Raw genomic sequence first — 25,628 nt, forward strand, 5'->3', positions numbered from 1 at the left:
GGCAGTATTTAAATATGAGTAGGAAAATGACAGTACCCCTAAACATTTTTTTTGAAAAAAAAGCACTGGCAAAGGACATCGCTCATAAAATGTCCTTCATCCCAATACAATATACCTTCTGTATCAAAAGACAAACTTTTGCTTTGAAATAGGAAGTTTGACCTACTGTAGCCAATAATAATAATAATAACAACAATTTATTATTTATACCCTGCCCATCTGGCTGGGTTTCCCCAGCCACTCTAGGTGGCTTCCAGCAAAAAATTAAAATACAGTGGTCTGTTAAACATTAAAAGCTTCCCTAAACAAACACATCAATGTATGCATGCATCCCTTTACTGGAAGCATCCTCCATACAGCATTCATGCCTGTTATACACAACATCAGACCTGATTTACTGTAAAAGAATGTAGGTTTCATTACGAAATAAAGCAGTGCTAAGAAGCTATAAAAGTAGAAGCAGCTAATAATGCCTGCCAAAACAGTGCCTGGCGTACAGTCAGATGGGAAATTAACAACTGTGTGGATGTTGAAGAAGGGCTTTTGATGATTAAAAATAGTTTTAGGGTGGCACCAGGAAAGGATTTAAAAATGAAAAAATGTTAGAAGGAAACCCCCATCTTGAATTCTCTCCTCTTACCTTTGCTCTGGGGGATAAAAGGGAGGACTGTGTATCTTTAGCTTTGTGGCTTTTTGAATTCCTCAAAGTATTAAGCTGCTGGGAAGCCCAGTGTTTTTTAAATTCCTTGGCTCTGCTCTGCAAGCCAGAGAGGATTAGTTTATTCCTGCTTTGAAAAGTTTCTGGTTGCTATGGAGAGAGTTGTACTTAAGGTAACAAGGGAGGTGGATAGACATTTTGTACAAGTTCTTCCTGGCAGGTTTCAGAAAGTACATTGTAAAATATAGCTAACTATTTTAAGTGTATATCTTATGCAACTATATCCTAGTTAAATACATATCTGCAGAACAATTTATCCATTAAAAATTATAAAGTAATCAAGAAGCACTTCTGTCTTTTAAATGATATTTTCCTGCAAAAGAAAAAAAAAGTATTGAAAATGTAAATGCTTTCTATTTCATTCACAGAATGTCTAGATTCCAGGCCCTCCTCCACTCCTTAAAGTAAGAATAACTTAAGAAAGAAACCTCTATATCCATTTTTATTATTTGGGCTCCTTCCAGGCAACCCATTTACCGGTAGCAAACATTCATCCTGATTTGTTTGCAGGGAGAGTAGATGACATTGGCTATTTATCAAACATTCGTTCTGATTTGCTTGCAGGGAGGTTAGATGATGTTGGGTCAATGCCAATGTTATCCCACTCTTCCCAGCATATTTCCCCCCCAAAAAAGTCCTTCTTGCAAAAAGTCTCCCATCTTTTTGGGGAAGTGGGTTGTTCTGCAATATGTTCAAATCAGTATCTCCTGCCTGAGTGGTTCTACTTTATGTTATCCTGTGTGTTTTGCTTCTGTAACTGGATACAGTCTTATGAGCTGAAGTTTTTGAACCTTACTGGAGATCCAGAAAGATCCTGTGCGCTTTTGAACCTCAGTAAACTATTACTGAAGAATTCTACTGCCTGAATATATATAATTTATTTTGAACTTTGCACAGGAGTTGAATCCGACACATCTGCTACTCTGCTACCTTCTGCCCACCTTCTGGAGCTGCTGTATTTCGGCATGGAGACAGGGGGGTGCTGGATTCTAAATGGAAGCATTGCAGACAAGGGCATGCTCTGTGGCCCACTTGGATTCTTATTCTCTGCTCACTGCTGGAGATAGAGCCAAATAATGGCTAACTTGTATATTTTTTTTAAAAAAGGGGGTAACAAGCATTCATGTTTCTATGTCCCAGTAGCCCTTGATGCAGTCTGAAATCTATTTTGCACCCTACCACAATATACTGTAATTTAATTCAGTCTACATAAAACTTCCCATGTTCCACCTCAAGATAGTTAGATTATGTGGAATTCCAGGCATTTCCATAATCTCCCTTCTCCCCTCCATTAATGTTATGGTTTTGCTTTACATGTAACATGACTTTGTGATATATTAAAGGTAAAGGTACCCCTGCCCGTACGGGCCAGTCTTGACAGACTCTGGGGTTGTGCGCCCATCTCACTTAAGAGGCCAGGGGCCAGCGCTGTCCGGAGACACTTCCGGGTCACGTGGCCAGCGTGACATCGCTGCTCTGGCGAGCCAGAGCCGCACACGGAAACGCCGTTTACCTTCCCGCTGGTAAGCGGTCCCTATTTATCTACTTGCACCCGGAGGTGCTTTCGAACTGCTAGGTTGGCAGGCGCTGGGACCGAGCAGCGGGAGCGCACCCCGCCGCAGGGATTCGAACCGCCGACCTTTCGATCGGCAAGTCCTAGGCGCTGAGGCTTTAACCCACAGCGCCACCTGCGTCCCATTTGTGATATATTAGTCAGCCCTAATAAAGGCTGCTGGATTCCCCCCCCTCCATTGGGCCAATCACACGGTTGCCTGAAATTTTTCTAAGGATGAATGCATGGTTTAGTCAAGACAGCCAGTGCTATGTAATGCATAATAATTCCCTAAATGCAAATATAATCAGAGGGATGCACTCTATTAAAATCATGCATACGACTGTTAGCCAGCATTTGGATCGCTGAATCCACAGATAAGGGCATCTATCTCTCATTAGCTCACGACAAGGATTACCTTTGCCAGGGAATGGATGGTGGGAGTGCAACCCTATTGATTTTCCTGGACATTTCAGCAGCTTTTAATACCAACTGTCAAGTTCTTCTGGATCAGCTGTCTGAATTGGGACTGAGGCGGGGGAGCACAGTGTTATGGTGGCTCTAGTCCTTCCTGAAGAATCATTTCCAGAAGGTGCCGTTGGCGGATTTCTGTTCCATGTGTATGGACTGCCTCAGGGTTCTATTCTGCCTCCTATTCTTCTGGAGATCTGAAGTATCAGCAGTGTGAAGATGACCTCTGTCTATGTCTGCTGGTCCCAGAGAGGCTGCTGAACTTCTGAATTGATGTCTGGAGGCTGTACTGGGCAAACAACCTGAAACGTAATTCCACACATCATATTTTGACTCCCTCCCCCCCCCTTGAATTTTAAAGGTGTGGCTTATTTGCAGGTGTGGCTTATATTCGGGCTAATACAGTAAACACCATGAGTTAGATTTAGATTTGCTGTGATTCAGTTGATGCTCTCACTGGAGCAAGAGTGAAGGTGAAGACAAATACTTCCTTAGCTCTACATGGGAAAACAGGAATTGGGGGAACTCAGGTGAAGTCTGAAGTCTAAGTGGAAGCATAAACAATGTTGCTTCTTCCACCATTCAACACACTGTTGGCAGAACATTGCTATGAACAAGGGCCCCAGATTTCTGTATTGCACAGTTATTTCCATCACTGTCAGCAGCTGAACAACATGAGGATGTTAATAAGCTTTATCATACTCACTTCTTGGCTAATAGCAGAAACAACTCTATATGTGCCAGCAGTTCAGCATAAGAGTTTAGTTTTATTTACACAGCAGTGTGGGATATTATATTTTAATGATGCCCCCTTGGTAATGTGCAGCTTTCTGATAGAGGACCACAATTTACTGAGCAACAGCCACTACTGAACCAGTGAACTACTTATCTTGACGAACTTAGTAAATGAGCCTTGAGCTGCCTTACAATTGCACAGCAATTGTGAGGAATAAAGGATGAAACCTGCACACTTCAGATTTCCCCTATGCTATCAGTGTGCTGGGGGACGCAGGTGGCGCTGTGGGTTAAAGCCTCAGCACCTAGGACTTGCCGATTGAAAGGTCGGCGGTTCGAATCCCTGCGGCGGGGTGCGCTCCCGCTGCTCGGTCCCAGCGCCTGCCAACCTAGCAGTTCGAAAGCACCTCCGGGTACAAGTAGATAAATAGGGACCGCTTACCAGCGGGAAGGTAAACGGCGTTTCCGTGTACGGCTCTGGCTCGCCAGAGCAGCGATGTCACGCTGGCCACGTGACCCGGAAGTGTCTCCGAACAGCGCTGGCCCCCGGCCTCTTGAGTGAGATGGGCGCACAACCCCAGAGTCTGTCAAGACTGGCCCGTACGGGCAGGGGTACCTTTACCTTTTATCAGTGTGCTGTGTGCATATATTCTGTAATTAGATCCATGGGGTGCATTTTTAATGAAAGAATCTTACTCTCTGCACAAAATGAAGTGGTGGAGGAGTACATGTGGCAAGTCTGCCAATGCAGAAATGATGACATAAATAATACCCACATTTCAGAGTAATAAGAGAAGTACCATGCGCTAGTGTAAATGTGTAGAACTAGATCAGACAATACTTCTCCCCTAACCTAAGCCATCAGGTGGTCTTCCCATGGAGACATATTGAATTTGGTGGATTCCTGAATGTTCTGGGGAATTTTGCAGGATATAGTCAGATTTTTTTAAAAAATAAATAAAATATTTCCACTGTTGTGCTGTAGAGATCCTGGCAGCTAACAGCATCCATATCAAATATTCCTTTTGGTGAAATGTCGTCATAGAATCTGTCCACATATTTAGTAGGATAACTGAGGAGAAATGTGAATGTGTGTTTTAATAATTTCCGATTCATTTCTTGATGAATTTGATTCCAGAATAAACCATTTTCACCTGAGAGAGGGGAAAAGTCCCCATCACCTTTCCCAGCAGTTTGTTGCTGTGTTGTAATAATATTTGAATGGGTGTGTGATGCTACCAATATAGAATTTTAAAGGAACACATTGCAGATACTGATTTGTATGGTTTAATTTTTATTTAGTTAGTTAGTTAGATTTGTATATCACCTTTCATCCAAAGATCACAGAGGGGTTCACAACTTAAAAATACAAAATGAGAGCACAAAATAGTTAATATAACAAAAACAAACAAGCCCCCACAACACATTTAAAAGGCCCTAGAATGTTAATCAGTCAAAGTCCGGGTTGAAGCAAAATATTTTTGCCCAATGCCTAAAGATATGTAATGAAGTGTAGTTGGGCCAAGATTGGTGTAATATGCTCAAACCATCTTGCCTTGGTGAACAGCCTGGCTGCCGAATTCTGTACCAGCTGAAGTTTCCAAACTGTCTTCAGAAGCAACCCCACATATAACATATGGCAATAATCTAACATAGAGGTTACCAGAGCATAGCCAACAGAATTTAGGCTAACCTGTCAAGATAGGAGAATAGCTGGGCCACTGAGGTCGCCACTGCAATTTTCAATGGAAACAACAACAAAACCCCAATTTTAAAAACAAACAACTTTAAAAGCAGTTAAAAACAATTTAAAACATTTTAGACGATCGGGGCAATAATAATACCAACAAAACCTGCTAAACGATACCCTAACCCAAAGACATGCCCTCTAACAAGACACTCTATAGGCAGAAACAGTCTTAGGTAAGAAAATGCATTTACAACTAGGTGCTATGTATGCAATTACTCTTTCTTACTTAGCACCTGGGCTGCACATATGGAAGCCTAGTTTCATACTGATGATTGGCACTTCTGGAGGAGAAGTGCAAGGGTGGACACAAAGAAACATTTCACTATCATATTTAAGAAAACAAATAAAACCATGCCATTTTAAGCCATAAGCAGAATTGCCACAAACAAACAAAGGCTAGACATACAATGCAATCAGAAATAGGCCTATCTATGGATACAAAATTAGGTACTGAATCAGAACCTGGGCTGCACATATTGAATCCTTTAAAAAGAACAAAAAGCATCTTGATTATTACCTTTTCTGGAAGAGTGAAAGAGGGTGAGATACACCCCTTGCTCTTTCTACAACACCGGACAAGTGGGTTTTTTTTTCATGCATGGCAAAAATATTGTGCAGTACCTGGGTTGCCAAAGGATAACAACGACATAATCCTTAATTTTTCAAGTCAAGTAATATTTAATTTGAACATATTTTGTGAATATGTTTTCACTAAATAATAATTATGCATTCAGAGAATGCCACATAATAAGCATGATCATAGAAAGTACCCTTGCATATTAAGGCTTGGGACAAACCATTCCCAACAATGGTTACTTCTCGGAAATGAATGAATAAACAGTGCAATCCTATACCTGTCAATTCAGAAGTAACTCCTATTGAGCTCTCTGGGACTTACTCACAGGTAAGTGCATATAGCATTACATTCCTTTGTCCTCCACGTGCACTTCTGACTCATTATTCTGAATAAGAATCCTATTGTCATGATACAAAGCGTTGTCGAAGCTACCAGTAGTTTGTTGTTGTCGAAATCTTCTTCTGTAGACAATATAAAGTGCAGTGCCTGCACCAATGAGGATGAGGATGAAGAACACTGGGAAAACCACCTTTATAACTTGGCCACGTTCTGATGCAGAACTATCTTCTTGCTCTGCCAATGGGGGAAAATGTAATATATATATAAAATATAATAGACAACACTGAATACTATATACTATGGCAAACCAATGACAACCCCCCTTGTAAGAACAGGAGGGATGTCTGGGTGGTATTTTCTGCACATAAGCATAGTGTGCTGAAAACTTACCAGCCAATGAAATGGTCACCTGACTGCAAGGAGGGAAGGGGACGCAGAAGCAAAAAAGATGCACTGGAGTAGCTCAGATTCCTCTTAAAATAGGAGTACACCCCTTTTTTAAAAAAAAGAAAATAGCTTTGGCAGGCTGTGAAGGAATCCAACCCAAAAGAAGCTGGATGTTGCAATGCAACTGAAAAAACCCCAAAATGTCAAGGCAATAGTATACCTCCCCCCAGTTGTCTTTGCACCACATCTTAAATAGGATACTATTATTCTGTGCATCTGTAGATTAAAGACGATTTGCCTTTTGCGCTTCCATCTTATACGTGAAACACTATAGAATACTCCATTACAATGAGATCTCTCACCCACTCCTCAACTGTCCTGCTTCATAGTAGCAGTTTTTCAGAAGAAAGGAGAGTTGCCATCATTTTCCCCCAGTAGGGAAATGTATTAGTGCCTACATAAACTGAAGAGCTTATGCTAGAAGAAGCTTCAGTTGTTGATTTCTGCCTGCCTGGGTGTGGTAGGCACTGCGAGAGGCCAAGTTACAGGGAACCAGGCAGAGGGCCTTCTCGGTAGTGGCGCCCGCCCTGTGGAACGCCCTCCCATCAGATGTCAAAGCAATAAACAACTACCTGACATTCAGAAGACATCTAAAGGCAGCCCTGTTCGGGGAAGTTTTTAATATGTGACATTTTAGTGTATTTTTCATCTTTGTTGGAAGCCGCCCAGAGTGGCTGGGGAAAATTATTATTATTATTATTATTGGGAAAATTTGATTTCACATATAAAGGTGAACCTACCAAATACACTTTTTAGAACAACACACAAACTGAAACACAGCTATCCTTTGGAATTCACATCTATCTGAATATTGTGATGCAGTTCTCTAATCAAACAACGTTTACATAAATGCATATAGCAGAGCAGAGGCAGTTTGAGAGTACTTAGAAATACATATTATGCACATGGCTTAGAAATTCTGAATATTAAACAGTATATAGAAACAAAATAAAAAAAATCATTCCAGTAGCACCTTAGAGACCAACTAAGTTTGTTATTGGTATGAACTTTCATGTGCATGCACACTTCTTCATTATATAGTATATAGTATACAGTACACAGTATATAGATATCTGAAAAAATAAAGGAATACTGAAGACATTACTTCACTGGGGGTTGGGGATCCCTCAAAGCAAAATGACCACCTTAGAATAGTAGAACAACTCAGAATTGTTGTGCACAAGAGGAAGGAGCAGACCACTATGGCGAAAGATGCTGAGTTGAGGGTTTGTTACGATCCCAGTTATTGCATCAACCCCACGCCTAGAAATTTGAGTCAGAAGTTCTTTTTGGAGAATGTTTGGCTCAATGTTCTGGATAGCACAGATGCTTGTAATTTTACCTGAGGTTTTTTTTTAAAAACCCAGTCTTACCTGCAGTTTTTGTAGGTGACTTAGTTGTCTCTTCAATAACTGTAAAACAAAAGAAATGTTTAAGGTGTGTGTGATTGTTGTGTGTATCTATTTATCATCTATCTATCTACAGTAATAGCAAACTACAGAAGCAAATGTTTTCAACATAGTAGGGAAGACAGGTATGCAAGACAGTATTATTAACCTTTTTTTTTTTTTAGTTCAGAGCTTTGATTAGCAATAAAGTGAGCCAGACTAATGTGGAAGAATAAAAGGAAAGTTAGTCTGCTTGCCAGCAAATTCAGCCAGCATTATCTATTAAAAAAAATGTAGGAATGGTCAACTGAACATTCAAATATTGTCGTATAATGGATTCTACCATGAGTAGCTTTTAAAAATTGAAATGAATGTTAAGTTCTCACAAGTTACAAAAGGGTTTAAAATGTGAATGGTTCACTGAATGATTCTTCTCTTTAGCTTTTGTTCTGGAATACCAGGATCAGGTTACAGAAATAACTTTCAAAAAATAAATGTGAGCTTTTAAAATCAGTTGTGTTAAGTAAGCAGCAAGCCATTTCAAGCATCATTTGACAAGGAACAAATAGGTGGTCAGGTGACATTATCAAATTGACTGGAGTACCTAGAAACAAACTACAGTGGTACCTCGGGTTACATACACTTCAGGTTACATACCCTTCAGGTTACAGACTCCGCTAACCCATAAATAGTACCTCAGGTTAAGAACTTTGCTTCAGGATGAGAACAGAAATCGTGCTCCGGTGGTGTGGCAGCAGCAGGAGGTCCCATTAGCTAAAGTGGTGCTTCAGGTTAAGAACAGTTTCAGGTTAAGAACGGACCTCCGGAACGAATTAAGTTCTTAACCCGAGGTACCACTGTACATGGAATGGATTTAATGGGGAATGTGGGGGGTAGGGAGAGGGAGTTTATTGAAAGGATTGCATTCAAGTAGATTGGGCCCTTGGACCTCCTAATTATTCCTCTGCTTGGTATACTTATATCCTGCATTTCTTCCTAAGAGATTAGGGCAGTTTACATATGGCTTGGGGTAGTATCATATCCAGGTAACATTCAGACCTGCTTAGCTTTAGTATAATTGCTTCTTATGCTTTCAAATTGGTCCCTCTCCATTTCTCCCTCAGCTGATTTCATTGTTCTTGTTAAGAAAAGTGTTGCAGTAAAAGTAATTTATTTGGAAACAAGTCCTGCTGGTTTCATTGGCATGGAATTCTGAATAAATGTGGCACACTTGTAACTCTCTGCCAAGAACCGATCCCCAGTAGACTGAAATATATCACCTTTTGGAACAAATGTCTCAATAAGCTAACCTTCTGCTTTTCCATCCAATGTAATCAATTGCTACGTACAAGTCTTATCTACGGTTTTGTTACAACCAAGCAATATATAAATCTTGTGAAATAAATACGCAATTATTATCCATTTACCACATTTGTATTTCAACTTTTCCAGAAATAGCTTAGTGTGCTGCACATTTTTTACCCTTCTATTTAATACTCAGAGGATAAACTAGAGCAAAACTGATTCTTGATGGGACATTCCTAGGTAAACAAGGATTCTGCCAGTTCCTTTGTCTCTAGCCTAGTGTAAACATTGAATTCTGGAGATATGGCAAGGTCTGGGAGTTTAGGATGGGGACTGCCAGTGTATCTGCCATGTATGCATTGGGCTGTGCACATATCTCTCAGTAGGTCTGCACTCCTGATTCTCAAGATCCTTCCTTGGAGGTAATGGACAAAAAAGAAAGGGGACTACTAAAGTCACCAAATCTGTTTCTTTAAGTAAAATTGCCCTGGAGAGTATTAAGTTACTCTTTTGCAACTGAAGAGTACAGATGACTGGAGAGGGTCTTATCACTTGGAGATTGGTGTGAGTGTAATAATATTACAGGGAGAGAATAAAAATGCACCTCAAATAGGACATTTGCTTCCAGGTGTGCTTCTTTCAATTACAAAATATGTTACTGTTTAAAAATGGTGACCAATTTTGAATTTGAAATGTTCGGTCTGTTCACTCAATCCCTATGCTTAGCAAGATCAGGCATGGTGACCTTAGCCTTAAAACTATCAAAGTGGAATCTATTAAATGGCTTTTCCTTTTGAATAAAAGGAACGATTTATTAAAATGTTGAATATACCCATTCTGAGGACTGTAAATAATAGTGGGAACTTTTGCTATTATATATTTATCAAATGTTAATAACATTATTAAATATAGAAGTAGTGAAAATGATTATTCTCTAGCTTTGGTTCTATCTTTTACCATTTGTTGTTAGAGAGTTGATGACTGGACGCTCCAGTAAGGTCAGCCAGAGGTTGGAAAGAGAATGGGATGTAACAAAGAGTATGGAGGACACACACACAAAAGTAGGACCAATTTGATGGAATGTGCAAGAAAAAGAAAGGCAGTTGGGAAAGATTGCACCCCCCCCCAAAAAAAAAAAAAACCCACTGAGAACTTGCTAGTAAGGATAGAACAAGGCAGATTATTATAAACATGCAGAGACAGGAAACAGTCCCTCTCTGGGCAGTAGTCTCACATAAACACCTTTGTTACACAACTTTAAGAGGAGGGCAGATAAAGAGATGACACGGATAAACTTATAGTAATATGAATCTAGCCAGAAAACAATTACACAAGACTGTACTAAGACATTCACTGTAGTTCTATACAACTCACCCCAACAATTAAATACTGTTTTGAATAAGAATTATTGCTAATAAATAAGAAAATGTCTTACTTTTGTGTCTTTTACAAATAAATCCGTTAGATCTTCTGCAGTGTTCCTTGTACCACTCCCCATTATCTGCCTTCATGTAAGCGCAGATGCCACTATAGTAAGAGGAATAATCTTCAGGCTCGAATGTGGGCTCATTTGCTTTCCAGTTGACAAAATCTACTTCAGTCTTATCTTCCCATAACCATTCTCCTAATTATTAAAATCAATAGATGTTGTAATGACTAAAAAGGGAAGGAGCAGCACAAAGATTGCAAGGATATGGAAACACAATTTAAAAACACACTCACCATTTTTAGTTTGGAAAATATGCAAGCAACCAGCCATATTATATCAGAACACTGAATACACTAACAGTATGGGGAGGGTGTCTGATTTCTGGCTACAGTGCCCCCTCCCCCCGCATTCCCCCAGATCATACTGAGCTCTATTTTGGACAGCTGCCTGGCTCTGAGGAGCAGCTTTTTTTTTTATAGACAACATAGAAGTTTTATAGACAACATAGAAGAGCAGGGACTGCTCACACTGCTTGGGATCAAAACCAGATTAGATGTAGTATTTCTTTTTAAAATGACTAGTAGATACATCTCTTTTTCTTCTTTCTCTAAACTAGGAATTACAGGCAGGTCCCCGTTTACATGGGAATTACATTCAAAGGCATCACATCGTGTATAATTGAAACCCATTGAAAAAAGCCTGCAAAAACCCCATCCCAACCCCGTTCTGCCCTTTTAGTGATATTTCAGTGCTGTCTTTATGACGTTTCCAGGTCACTTCTGCATTTGGTGTGATGCACATTTACATGGTCACACACATACTGAATGCGCATAAATTGGGGGGGGGGGGCTGTCTGTACATATTTTTCATACCTAAAAACTTTTTCTAGATCAGTACCCAAAACTCCCACAACTATTTTGGAAAAATGGTTGGCTCTGCTTTTTCATAAAGTGAACTTTAACATATAGATGCCATTTCCTAATGTAGACTGTTATTCTTCTAATCTGAAGCTATAGCTTCAAGCACACTTACCTCAAGCTCACTGGGAACAACATACTTATTTTTTTAGTTTGCTAGGCTAAATACAAATATTCTGGTTTCCAACTTCCCTTTTGGGGCAAGGCTCTGGAGCATATGGTGACATCTCAGCTCTATCGGTTTCTGGAGGAGACGAAATATCTGGATCCATTTTAATCTGTTTTCAGGCCTGACTATGGGACAGAGATGGCTTTGGTAGCCTTGGTGGATGACTTATGACAGGAACTGGGGAGTGTGTTGGTTCTGCAGGACCTCTCAGTGGCTTACAATACCATTGACCATGGTATCCTTCTGGGCCACCTTGCTGGGATGGGACTTGGAGGCACTGTTTTACAGTGGCTCTATTCCTTCCTGGAGGACTCCTGGGGACTCCTGCTTGATGGCTTGGCCATTGGCCTGCGGGGTCTCTCATGGTTCTGTTCTGTTGCCTATGCTATTTAACATTTACATGAAACCACTGGGAGAGGTTGTCCAGAGTTTTGAGGGTCCATGACACCCAGCTCTATTTCTCCTTTCCACCTAAATCCAAGGAAACTGTCTCATTTCTAAACTGGTGTCTATCTTCAGTAATTCCAGCAAGGCTGTTTGCCAAACTGTGTTACAACATTAGTCTATTTCTAGAAAATTTTAAGTTTTCCAATTACTACCTATGGCTGTACGTGCTGCCATTAGAAGAAGTGTTACAAATTCTATGCTTTTTAACTGTTTAATTTCTTCCATATATTAGCTAATGCAAAAAAAAAAAAAAAAAAAAAGGAAAACTCTGAGATGCAATTAAAGAAATTCCCTGGACAACATTTTCCTAAAACAACTTCACCTTTGACAATTCCCACCACATATGCCTTTACATTATTATGCTGGTGTGACCCCTCAAGCACATGGAAGAACTGTTGGGCTTGATGTACGAAGGTTTTCTGGGAGTTAGGTATCATCTGAGCTGTTTCACTTCCAAAAGTGTTTATAGTTTTAACCAATTTTTACCTTCTTGTATTGCATTTCTTGTAAACCACATAGAGAATATTGTATATATACATTGTTTTAATAAATAACTATATTAGAAATAAGTATTATAAATGTTATTATAGTATAAACATTGACTGTAAAACAGTTACCTTCAATATTTCTAATTAATCCTATCCAATAATTCCAACGTGTGTTTTGCTGTGTGTGCTCCACTAAAAATTTCAGTTCAGCTAAATCTTCTATAGAAGCCAAGGTGCTACCTAGGAAACATCAGATGAATTAAATTCTTAATTCATTAAGAAATTTGTCATACCACCTTTAATTTATTTAAATAATTACAATTTTCATACTGCATACTTTTATCATTGTAAATTGCTCTGGGACCTTAGGGGCAGGTAAGACGAAACAGAAGCAACAACGTATTTAATAGATACACACTGGCAAAACTGACCATTAGTTTCAAATTACAAGGAAGGAGATTCCAACTAAACATCAGAAAGAACTTTCTGACGGTAAAAATTGTTTAACAGTGGAAAAGACTCCCATGAGAGGTGGTGGACTCCCCTTACTTGGAAGTTTCTAAGCAGAAGTTAGATGTCCATCTGTTATGTATGATCATAAGTCAGCTTAGAAGGAAAGCACTGCTGCTGGCACACACAATTTTTGTTTCCCCACAGTGCTTCTCTGGCCCCAGTGGAGCAACATTCTATCTGGGCTTGAGGTACTGCGGAGGAAATAAAATGGAAAGTTAATAAATGTGTGTGTGCATATGGCATGTGGCTTTTTAACACCCCACCAATGAACTTTCATTCAGTAAGATTCATACATAAATCTCTTGGTTGGACAAATGAGGATGATAAGTAGAAGAACACCACAACCCACCTCACACAGAAGCACCCAACAATAGAAAGATTTATTATTAGGGATCAGCACAGTCAGGCATTTGCTGATGACCTGAGTGCTCTGAAGGACAAACCACCTGTTCTTCCAATCTTCCCTCAACTTGGCCTCTCCCAAAGTAGGTGTGGGCAGCGTCGTCAGCCAGAAACCCCACTTGCTGTACCTTGCCATTCTACAGTACCTCCAAGGACTACAGGGTCAATTCCAGGCTTCCTTCCTTCCTGCTTTATCATCATAGCAACCCAGTGAGACATATTAAGCTAAAAGGTGGGGGATTGGCCCAAGGCATCCAGTGAGGTTTGTGGGTGAGCAAGAAATTGAACCTCTGTCTCTCTGGTCAAAGTCCAAGGCTAAAATCCTGTACCCAGTTACTTATCTTAGGCTCCACTGAACTTGATGGGACATATTTCTTGATAGACATGCATAGGATAGGACTTCCCTGCAACACCATCCACTTACCACATTGGTTTTACATACTAACTAGGAGTTTCCTAGCATGGAACATTTATGTCATGATCTAATTCAAAACGATACCCACCTAACTGAGAACATTTGAAGTGTGCTCTCGGGCGATCAAACCAACCAGTGAAGAATTTATAGCAATGTGCCCGAAAAGGTATCCAAGATATCTGGTTCTGTTTTGATTCAGGGCATTTTCCTGGTGCCTCTGGAGGTTCAGTTGGGATTTTGCCTATTATGAAACAAGTATTTTATTTTATTTATTTTAAATAAATAAATATATTAGAAACCTATAAATACTAAGGATGTGCAAACAAATCCCAAATCATGAGATGAAGCAGAATATCAAGGTGGCATCTTGGGCTAGTGGCATCTTGGGCTAGTGAAATGAGATGTCTGCAGCTTTGCACATGTCAAAACAGGGCCCTCAGAAGAGCTTCATGGTGCCAATCCAGGCATTAAAAAACTGTTGCAGATAAGTGTCCAGAACATAAACATGAAATGATGGGGGGGGGGGGGGAGGAGAGCAAATATGAGACTGGGAGAGGCAAGGAGGGAAAGCTGTGCTGCGATTGACAGGTTAAGCATATAATCAGAGTCAATAATTTTACACAGAAAGTGAATAATTTAATTCTTTTCCTCTGCAGAATCAATTTTAAAGGTGCCTAGCAAAATAACTCCCCAACTGATAGCAGGTTTCTTACCTACAAACTATCATGTCTGTATTTTTCAGATCAATTTGTTGGCAAAATGCTAGGGGATATCAAGTGATTATTTTTTTTTTACCCATCCAAAAACTGTTACAGCTGCGCCAGGGGTGCCAACTTGAAAAAAATATTTGGGGGGGGGGGAGAGCTAAGCCCTGCCCCACATAATCAATGACACTCACGCCATTTGAATGGCAATGCCAATCAACTTGGGGGGCAGTACCCTCAAATATTTTATTGGAAAATATTTAAATTTATCTCATTTGAGTCATAGCCAAAACCATTGTCAGTTCATGGCATCCTTGGGCACAGTGGCAGGGCCCACCAGTAATACCTGCTTTGCCTTCCCACCTACCCCCTGCACATAATAATAATAATAATAATAATAATAATAATAATAATAATAATTTTATTTATATCCCGCCCTCCCCAGCTGAAGCCGGGCTCAGGGCGGCTAACAACAATAAAATAATTGTCGTTGTTTAGTCGTTTAGTCTTGTCCGACTCTTCGTGACCCCATGGACCAGAGCACGCCAGGCACTCCTGTCTTCCACTGCCTCTCGCAGTTTGGTCAGACTCATGTCTGACTAATAAAATAATACAACATGCTAAAATAATTTCATTATAAAATTAATTCAAATCAATTTGATGGCAACCATTGGGCTAGAGTTCTGTGAAAATTGCCAAAGGAGGGAATCAGGCTATGCCCTGGCCAAAGGCCTGGTGGAACAGCTCTGTCTTGCAGGCCCTGTGGAAAGATGTCAAGTCCTGCAGGGTCCTAGTCTCTTGTGACAGAGCGTTCCACCAGATCGGAGCCACAGCCAAAAAAGCCCTGGCTCTAGTTGAGGCCAGCCTAATCTCTCTGTGGCCTGGGACCTTCAAGATGTTTTTTTTTGAAGACCGTAAGTTCCTCTGTAGGGCATTCCAGGAGAGGACATGGGCTTCCGGCAGATGCTACATTAGGAGCATTATGAGAAATTGTAAGGAAGACTGGGGGGTGCTTGGTGCTCATCAGAGCATTCTTGCCACCACCTAATAAGCCCAGCAGGACGACACCCCAGCATAGGGTGCTGTGCCCATCAGCTCGTGCTTTGGCAGAAATCTCAAATTTAGAGCTGGCATTGTTCCCAACTATTTGTAATATTACAAGTCATTGCTCTCTGAGAAATCAATGCACTGAATGGGCATAAAATGGCCACCAAAAGAAAGAAAGAAAAAATAATCCTCTTAATGAAACGTGAGCTATTTTAAATCCTATTGACTTCAATTGTAGGTTAACAGTGCAAACCTATGAGAGTTTACTCAAAGTAATGTTCACAGAGTTGCATGGAGCTTACTGCTGTGTTAATATATATAGGGTTGCTGCCTTAAAAACACTTGCCTAAGTCTCTTCAATTGAAATCAATGGGTACTAAATGTGATTACCAAATCCTAGATTACTTATTGTAACTCCATCATATTTTTGTTTGCCTGATAGTTATGGCCTGATGGTTCGAACTGTAACAGTTCTTTCCATATGAAAGAGGCAGAAGTTTCAATAGCACATTTCTCAGCTCTATCTTCAAATGGAGTAGGCAAAGTCCCATATTAAAAAAGATACATTTCTTTGCTTACCATGATGCTGTTCACAGACAGTGAAGAATGTTTCATTGCAATTTCCTGTTTTCCAGTGACCATCAGGGTGTAAGTAGACACATGCTATTTTCTGCTTTGGCTCTTCAGGGCCCCAATCAGTATATACTAGTCTCTGGTTGCTTATCCACTTGTAATGCTCACCAGTCTAAAATTCAAATGCACATGGGAACATCACATGCTGGCTTAGATAAAAACTTTGACATTTGCATCCCATAACATCAACTCCACATTATTTACTTTTCCTCCTTTTCATTTTATTTACACACACTCTCACACACCATCATCTTTCAGGGGGTTAACTTAAAGTACTACTATATGGGTGACACCAGAGATAATACCTATACTATTTAACATCTAATTGAAATAGGCGAGGTGTTATCCAGGAATATGGAGCATGATGTCATCAGAATGCTGACTGCACACAGCTCTGTTTCTCCTTTCCATATGAATCAGGAGAGGCTAGGAAGGTGTTGACCTCGTGTCTAGAAGCAGTAATGGGTAGGGGTCAATAGAAGGGCTGAATCCTGATAAGCTGTAGGTGTTGTAGGTGGACAGTTCCTATGTCAACGAATTTGGTTGACAACCTTCTCTGGGAGGAGGTTCCTTGTGAAGGAACAGATTCACAGTTTGGTACTGTGAATCCACAGTACTGCTGGATTCCAACTTATCACTGGAGTCTCAAATGGCTTCTGTGGCTAGGACTGCTTATGTCCAGGTTGAGCTAAGTTGCTAGCTGCAGCCGTTCCTGGACCACAGTAGTAGGGTCTCAGTTGTCCATGCTCAGGTAATCTCCCACATGGACTTCTTTAATGTGCCTGCTCTTGAATATGACCTAGAGGCCACAGCTAGTGCAGAATGTGGTAGATTGGTGGCAGCATGATGGGATGATATGTCACCACACATCATCACTCTGCACTGGCTGCCAGTAACCTACCTGGCAGAGTTGGTAGTGCACCCAGACCAAGCAGAATCACCTCCCATCACATCACTAATGCGCATACATGTGTATGTGGCCCTGTTGGATTCTTATGCCTGGGTTTCAGCCTGCAATGGGAGCACTGGAGCTGCCTTAAAGCATTTTGCAAAAGTGCTGTTTGAAGCAGTTTGAACTTTTCTTTAAAGTGAGTGGGTGGGCAGTGGCCATGGTAGCAAGTTGGGTGGCATAGAGGACTCTCCTCCATCGCACTACCCCTACGTGCTCATAGGTAACCCACAGATTATATCCAAAGCTGTTTGTGGGAAGTAATGCTGAGGGTATTTTCAATGAAGTCAGCTATTAAAAGTTCTGTGTTTTCTAACTATGCCCTCAATACAAGCCCTTGATGTGGATAAGCAGGTTTATATTCATGTATATCATATGTTCTTACCATATTGCTGTTTAAGCCAATCCACACAGGCTCCTTGTATTTTAACACGTGTAGCAATAAGAATGATTGGATGTATGGATTCACAATGCTGGCAAGCTCTGACTGTATAGAATGACATTTTTTCCTGGCCGCTTCCCATGTCATTTTGGGGCCAATGAGAGAGTAATTGCTGTTCCCAAAAACAGTATAGCCAGAGGCTGAAATTGTTGTTTCAGGGTGTGATAATGCAGGGTCTATAGGAAAGCAATAAAGAGAAAAGGCAGAGATCAGTTTAGACTGTACACCATCCTAAAATTTGATTTCACTTGATACTGAAATTTCAGAATGCCATTATCTCCTAAGTTTTAACATCTTAAAGTACTAAAAATCTGAAGTGAAACATTTAAAAACCTTGAAAATCAACATTTTAAGAGTTAACAATAACATTACAGGAAAGTTATAGTTAGAGATGATATGGATGAGGCCTCAGAATACATTTTCTTTACAGTTAGAAAAAAGGCAAATTCTTAACATGTAGTCAACAGGCCCTTTTGAAACATATCTTCATTTCTTTCCAGAGAAGTCTAGAGATTTCACTTAGCTTCCTATCTGCCATCCTTTCTCAGATGATAAAACTTTAGTTCAGTCATTCAAAGTGGACTTTCAACGTATATTCAAATGAATTTGCATAGGTCATAGAAGAAGCCTATCACTTTGAACAGTGATAATACAACAACATTAATCTGAAAAATCCTGTGCCAGCATCCTCTTCCTGCCTGTCCTAGAGATGATGTGTAAAAAATGAGGCATATAATTGTGGCAACTCTTTGGCATTAGAGTTCACCTCTTTGCATCTATAAAAACAGGTTCTCGTGACTGCTGCTCCCCTAACCCCTGCCAGCTGATTTATACTGGCGAGTGTGGAATCTCTTATGCATTAAGAGCTTTCAGTGTTGTTTTCTTTTTGACCAATATGACATGGAAAACTGGCTTTGGATTCCATCAGGCAATCATAATTTTTTAAAAAAAATTCTGTTACTTCTCTTTGAAAAACATACCGGAGTTTCTCTGGCAAATGTAGGATTTTTTAGCAGAACATGGTCCATCCTTCCAGTTTCCTGCTTGCTTTTCAGGCTCTTTCATCATAAAAACACAGTCTTCCTAAGGAATAAAAATATAACAAAGGAACAAGTAACACAAGAGCCACCTATAACATGTAGGGTTTGATTATTTTGTAACATATGCTTTTCTACTACTTAAACTAGATGAAAATATTAATCTATACTTTTTTGAGCCAAGTTTGTAGATTATTATTTCTCACTTCTTATAATGTCTTGTTGAACCCAGCCCAGAAACAAGCTCCACCACTTAATGACTCCGCAATCACCTCTGTGATTCCAGGTCAGCGATGGTGTGAGGTTCACACCAAAACCTGACTAAACAGACAGTGGAAGTTTGACAGCAACAGGTATCATATATCTGAACCCTACTTCTGAGAAGGAATCTGTAACTGATGCATGCTGATGTTTTCAGGAAGTGGGGTAGGGTAGCAGGGCCAGCTATAAAACTGCTTAGGTGAAACCTAGCTGTTGCTGGTGCAACACCTTTTCAGACTGGCTCCTTGGCTTGAAACACCTATGCTTCTTACCTGAATGAACAACTCTCCTTGTTTTCTCATCAGCTCTGCTCTACTAGCAACTCCTCTGACTCACCAGGAAACAGGAAGTCTTTCAGTTTCAGTGTTGGCAGGAATAGTACACAATGAGTACCCCAACCAGTAAGATACATTTCCACACAAGCGGTGTATTCAGTTAGTGCTAAGGTGAATGTTCCATCAGCACAAGTATTTCTTCTTGTGCAATAGAACCTTCTACCTGTCTCCTTCCTCCATGTGCTTCCTCCATCAGTTTATGGGGCTCCCCAGTGCTCTGGAGTAGATTTGGGGATGGCATAGTGAGATGAGATGGGGGAAATCCCCCCTTTTTTTGCTAGAGTTGATCCTTGCCAGCCAAAATGTAGTTGAATATTGTGCTATGATGATGAATCAGAGATAATGTGAATTACTATATGTCTAAGAGTAAGGTGCCCAGAAGGGCACTGCTTGAAAACTGGTCTGTAAAAAGAGTAGTAATTGTAGAGTTTTTAAGTAGCGGTAGGGAACTGGACCTGGTCAGCAGACACCTTGAAGCCCTGACAATCAGCTGATGATTACAACTTCAAAGTGCTGCTTGGGACTCTTTGCAAGCCCTTAGCAAATAAAATAAAAACTATTCATTCTCTGTGCACAACATGTACATTTATAACCAGTTCTGAGGAAAGTCTATGGCTGGCACTAAAAATGAACAAACTAGGAGCCAGATGAAGATTTGATGGGAGAGTGGTATATAAAATGGGTTTTCTGAATAAGTAGTCTCACTGCAGGATGCAGTACAGAAGACTTTTTTAATCTTGGGGGTGGGGGAACCTTTGCAGGCAGTACTTACACCCCAAAAACGTGGAAAACCTTTGGCCCAGTTTAAATAGTGGACCCCACTTCCATCTGTCCACAGAAATGTGTTCTCCGAATGAATATCATTCAGTCCAATCCAAGCATCAGTTGAAGCACTTTTTAAATGTACCGTGAGAAATGCTGAATAAAAACAAAAGACACGTTTCACCGTAAAAGATTCGACAAACAAATCCCCTTAACCTATAAGTGAATCAAGATTCCAAATTGTTCACATCTATTCTTGCCATGTAATTAAAGAATTTTATGACCAAGTATATTGCTGAGAAGTATATGGGGTGTTACAGGGTGGATAGTACCTCTGGTGGGGGGCATGTCGTGCTCCATCTGGGATAGTTTGTCCCACCTTTGGTCCCCACCCTGCCCTCAGCTCTCACCTGTGGCTCCTCGAAGCTGTCAGCATGCAACAGCAGCCACACCCTGGCAATGGCCAGGTGAGGGTAACCGATGGATCTCAAACCCTCAATGAATTAGGCCATTGGTTGTCAACCTGTGCGCCATGGCATGCTGGGGAGACTTGAGGATCATCCAACGGAGCTGCAGGGGGCCCATCCTTTAATTAACTTGCAGCCCATTATCTTCCTGCATCTCTCTCTCTCTCTCTCTCTCTCTCTCTCTCCTCTGTGGCCATCCTTCCTTGAGTCCTCCTCCTCCTGGATGCCTCCCAGTCATTTCCCAGATTCCTAGTTTCTGTTCCCCCCACCCCCCGGCTCTCCATTTCTGGCATGCAGATTTGGTGCAAGGAGGAGATTCCCTGGTGGCTGCCTTTGTCTACTGTTAACATGCAGGCAACTGGGGGATTTATACTACAGTGATGTTGGAGGGGAAGGTTTTACTCAGGAATAAATCTGTACTTTGGAGAGCCTGTCCAAGTGCTTGAAGGGGCTGCCAATGTGGGAGGAGGGATGGCGGTTGAGATCTCTCCAGCAAGGGAGGCAAGGAGGCAGTGAAAAGTAGCTTGCATGCCTGTGTCATCAGGCCTTTTAGGGGCCCCATGACAACGAATCAAAGTAATATTGATTTGATCTTGAAAGAAAATTACAATCAAGCTTTCTTAGTTTAATGTTATCCCACTATATCACGCACATGAGGGGCCCCCTGAGATTTTGACTGCCTAGGGGCCTCCACTGGGTTTAATCTGGGACTGTGTGCCATTTGCAAAAACGGGGTTGTTTCCATCCAAGCTCGTAAGTAAATCCCAACAGAGTTCAATGGGGCTTCCTCCCAAGTAAAATGTTCATGAATTGGGGACCCGAATGGCTAAAGTCATATGTAAGGAAGGAGGGAACTCTGTGCATTGCAGCAACACTGCCCTGGTTTCCAGCTCCTCCAAGTCACAAGCAGTTAGTCAAGTTACCTGAGTGGCAAGGGCAGGAGTCACATTGTAGCAGTTCCTCTGGCATGAGGAGAAGTTGAGCAGGAGGTCTTGGACTTCTAAAACTTTAAGTCCATAAGAGCAATATGTTTTAAAAGAACTGACCTTGAAAAGCTTTGCTTGTTATAGAAGCCAAGTTTCCTCCTTGTTTTTTACAAGCAGTTCGTGCATCAGACCAATTTTTTCTGTCTTCTTCATTAAACCCAAACAGTTGGAAGCACTGGGGGAAAGAATACAAACTCAAAACTCTCATCAATCATGATATGGTTAATGAAATCAACAATCATGAAATGGTACTGGAGTAGCAGACATGGATTATTTAATGAGTTCAGAGAGGAATCAGAAATCTGAGATTTGTTGACTAGGGTTATCATAGAGTGGAGGATGGGGCAGAGGTGCCTACCTGTTGCAGGTTGGGGGAGAGACTCCCTGGCAACTACAGCTATATCTGCTGATAGCTCTACAAGTGTAGATTTACCACTGATAGGAGTTTACAAAGGAGTGATTGAATAACATATTCTTCTACTTTTTAATTGTATGCTTTTTGTAATATACAGCCCACTCACAACTTGCGCTGGGGTTACATTCTGAGGTTTGTGCAAACCCCACAATTGTGTATAGTCAGAATATTTTGGAACAGCGCACACACCTTTTGGAAGCTTTGCACTGAGTGGGCCTTGCCCCCTTTGCAGGGCAGAGAGCTTTTAAGCTTTCCACCTTGTGTACATTTAATTTCTCTGATTGCAGCTGACCAGCCACCAAATGTGTGAGGCTGCCATCATGCAAGCTGACTGTAATATTCATTGTAAGCTCTGTAAAGAGCCCTTGCATAGAACTGTGGACACAGAGAGCAATCTCTGCATTGTCATAAGCTCATTGTATGCACTATAATAACTGAGAAGGTCAATATACCAGTTATATTTGCAGTCACTTTCTTAGTTACCTTGTTATTAAAAAAAAGCCAGCCATCAGCACAGCCCCCAATAGGTACAGGCATTGTGGGAGCAACAGTTGAACGGACAGAACTGTTATGCCTTTCACAGATGAATTTATTAGCAGTACCACAATTTGTATCATACCATAAACCTGAAAGAGGAATTATGTCTTGATCAGTAAGATTAAATCACTCCCAAGTGAAAAAGCACACAGAGACCTTCAAGTATATATTGCAAATGAAAGATTGGTAACAACAAAGAGCAGCCACCACTTTTCTGAAAATAGAGCTTATGAGAGACACCATACTGTTCCTACATTCTGTGGTATATGTCAATCATTCCAATCTGTGGTCTGCAAGCACATGATACAGAAGCCATGCTGAAATTAAACCTATGTGGGTTAAGCCTCAAAGAGAGCCTGTCCATGAACTCTGTGTTGTTTTAAGTTCCATATTGGATGGAAGGGGGATTATGTATACAGGAAGTCCTTGTTTTGCACAGGGGTTACATTCCGGACCCCTGCAGGTGTTTGTGGAATGTGCATAAGCCTGCTCTGTCCCATTCCCCCTCTTTTCATGAGATCTTTAGGACATTTTGGGGCTACTTCTGGGTGCAGTGCTGTGCATGCGTGCATAATTGCACGCCATTCAGACACGCCTAAAACGGTTGTCGCCTGTAAATGTAATACGCAATTATCAGTGCTTTTTTTCTCGCATCCCCATCTCCAATCTAGCATGGCCTCCAGCCACGAGGCCCAGTCAGCATCTCTCTTACACAGCATTTTCCTTTCTGTCTCAAAAAACCTTGTGCTTCTTGCTGCTGGTGGTCTCCAGCCTTGGAGTCCATGGGACTGCAATCTCATAGTCTAGTCAGGAGAGTTGTGGGCATTTCCTGGGACTCTTCGCCACTGAGGTGGTAGCAAAAGCAGCTGCTCAGGGCCGAGGCTGGTGTGAAAGGAACGATGAGGATGCCGAGCAGCCATGGCAACTGTCACTAATGCAGGAGGGCAAAGCTTGGGAGCGGAGGAGGCCCAAAGCCTGCAGGGCCAGTGAGTGGGTGCATCGTTGTGTCATACAGTGGCTGAAGCATCCCATTCCCTCTTATGTAATGGCAATGACTGTCCCCAGCTAGGAGCTCCCACTGCTCCACCTACCCTGAGGCTATTTCCTCCCTTTGTGAGTCATCCCTGTCTTCTCTGCGTTGACTCTGTCTCCGCATTAGGTGACAGGAGAGAGGGAGGCTTCATGTGTGTTAGTAACACTGAGAGGTTTCTTTATCCTTCAGCATAATCTCTTTCAGCTCTCTGGCCCAAGAAGGGTACTTCATGGTGAGTGCCAGCACCTTTTTTTCTAGAAAAAAGGCACTGGCAATTATCCAGAATATAAACTGCTTAAAGTCCCAGAGTTAGTAAAGTAGCATATATAAAAGTCCATGTGGCAGTTCCCAAAATCTCTCTTACTGTATAAACTTGTCCACATGATAAATATATAGTGTCTTTTAAAATATTTTAATATCCTGTCATATTCAAAAGAAGACAATTAAAGAGCTGTAAAACAATTGATTTCCACTCCCATTTAATGTATATTTATGGATGGAATAGTCACTGTAACTACAGATTCAATATGTGATAGGTATTTATTGTCAAGTTTGCAGATTCTTATGACCCCCCCAAATGATAAACTTTTATTCTACTTGCCTGTGATAGCCTTCATAGCAACACATGTTTCATCATCATTTCCAGAGTTGGGTTCACCAGGTGCCCAGGACGCATAGGTCACTGGAGTTTGATCCAACCAGCTATAGAAAATAGTAAGAGAAAATGGGACAGAATAATGTAATTTGCCCTTCATTTACATTGCATACTTTTACAAAAGAAATATTGGGGAGCAGGGTTGTGGGGAGTTGGCAAAGGGAACACCAGGCTGATAAACTATTTAGCAAAACTGAGCATTTAACAATATTAATTTACAATGATAAAGAATATTATTTCCACTGTTATTTCATTCTTATTTGTACTGTTTGATTGTTGTTAGCCGCCTTGAGCCCAGCTTCGGCTGGGGAGGGCGGGATATAAATAAAATTTATTATTATTATTTATTATTATTACCAGACTTTGCATCTCTTGGTGGCACTGTATATATCTAGCATTACTTTTTTCCCTTTTACCTTTAGAGGGACTTTCTTTAAAATGCAGGGTCTCATGATTAGCAGCCATAGCAATTTCTAAGGCTAAATATGGAAACACAAGAACCTGCTCACTGAGCTCCTTTGTCTTCTTGTCTTCTTAAGAGTGGTTATGTGCCCCATTTTAAAGTGAACAGTCCTTTATCTGACAGGCTTTTAGGGGACAACCTTTTATTTGAAGATCTGTCCACTATAAAGCTGGTTTAAAGAACCCCAGGTCTCCTGGTCATTCTCTTCCCTCAGCATGGTGAGATGTATTGAAAATATAATGAAATTATAGCAATTATTTATAAATTCATACATACAATTATAAAACATCCCAAACAGGACTTATGCAAATCAGTGCCTTCTTTTGTTCCCTGCCCCTGCTTTTTGGTAATGCAGTTCCTCTTTTCTTTATGAAGTCTAAGTGGCCTCTCTATGTCTTTCCAGGATTGCACCTTTCTGACTCACTCTGACCTCAGCCATGGCCTAGCCCTATAAAAATAAAAATAAAATACCTATGACTGGCAGGTAGAAGTAAGGGGCCTGTCAGTTACTGGGGCCGTTTATTTTAATTAGAGGAAAATGATATGCCTGTATTTTATAGGTAGAATGTAATATTTATATTTGAAAAATGATTAAATTGGTTCTTCTTTTACATAAAAGCCTCCTTTCATGGCTGTAATCTTCAAGCCTGAGGGGAAGCAGTAGTGAGGAAGATCTGAAAAAAGCTTGTTGGTGGGGGAGCAAGGGGCAGCTTGCCTTTGCACTGCTTCTTTGCCAACTCAAATGGAATGGGGGGGGGGAGTATACCACGTGTGGAGAAGTATGACAACACTGAACTCTCAGCTCTCTCCATGAGGCAAGGTGAAGCCATTTGCCTCAGG

At 40.9% G+C, this 25,628-nt stretch overlaps 1 protein-coding gene across 3 annotated transcripts in view; it reads right to left on the reverse strand.

The window, feature by feature from the left end:
• Positions 1–4,753: 4,753 nt before the first annotated feature.
• LOC310827937 (macrophage mannose receptor 1-like) overlaps positions 4,754–25,628 on the reverse strand; it is a 45,720-nt gene continuing 24,845 nt past the window's right edge. The window contains exons 19-30 of one of the 3 annotated variants that reach the window (XM_083704614.1): positions 24,272–24,372; positions 22,584–22,726; positions 21,746–21,860; positions 20,243–20,388; positions 18,818–18,920; positions 17,781–18,013; positions 16,393–16,558; positions 14,151–14,303; positions 12,862–12,972; positions 10,718–10,906; positions 7,963–8,001; positions 4,754–6,376 (exon numbers count right to left, since the gene is read on the reverse strand). In XM_083704614.1, the coding sequence (XP_083560740.1) occupies positions 6,147–6,376; positions 7,963–8,001; positions 10,718–10,906; positions 12,862–12,972; positions 14,151–14,303; positions 16,393–16,558; positions 17,781–18,013; positions 18,818–18,920; positions 20,243–20,388; positions 21,746–21,860; positions 22,584–22,726; positions 24,272–24,372 (1,729 nt within the window). In that variant the 3' untranslated portion in view covers positions 4,754–6,146. Of the gene's footprint in view, positions 6,377–7,962; positions 8,002–10,717; positions 10,907–12,861; positions 12,973–14,150; positions 14,304–16,392; positions 16,559–17,780; positions 18,014–18,817; positions 18,921–20,238; positions 20,389–21,745; positions 21,861–22,583; positions 22,727–24,271; positions 24,373–25,628 lie in introns of all 3 variants that reach the window. The other 2 variants (XM_083704613.1, XM_083704615.1) reach the window with 2 other exon arrangements.

The sequence above is a fragment of the Podarcis gaigeae genome (genome assembly GCF_964106915.1).
Source record: "Podarcis gaigeae genome assembly, chromosome: 12".
Taxonomy (NCBI): domain Eukaryota; kingdom Metazoa; phylum Chordata; class Lepidosauria; order Squamata; family Lacertidae; genus Podarcis; species Podarcis gaigeae.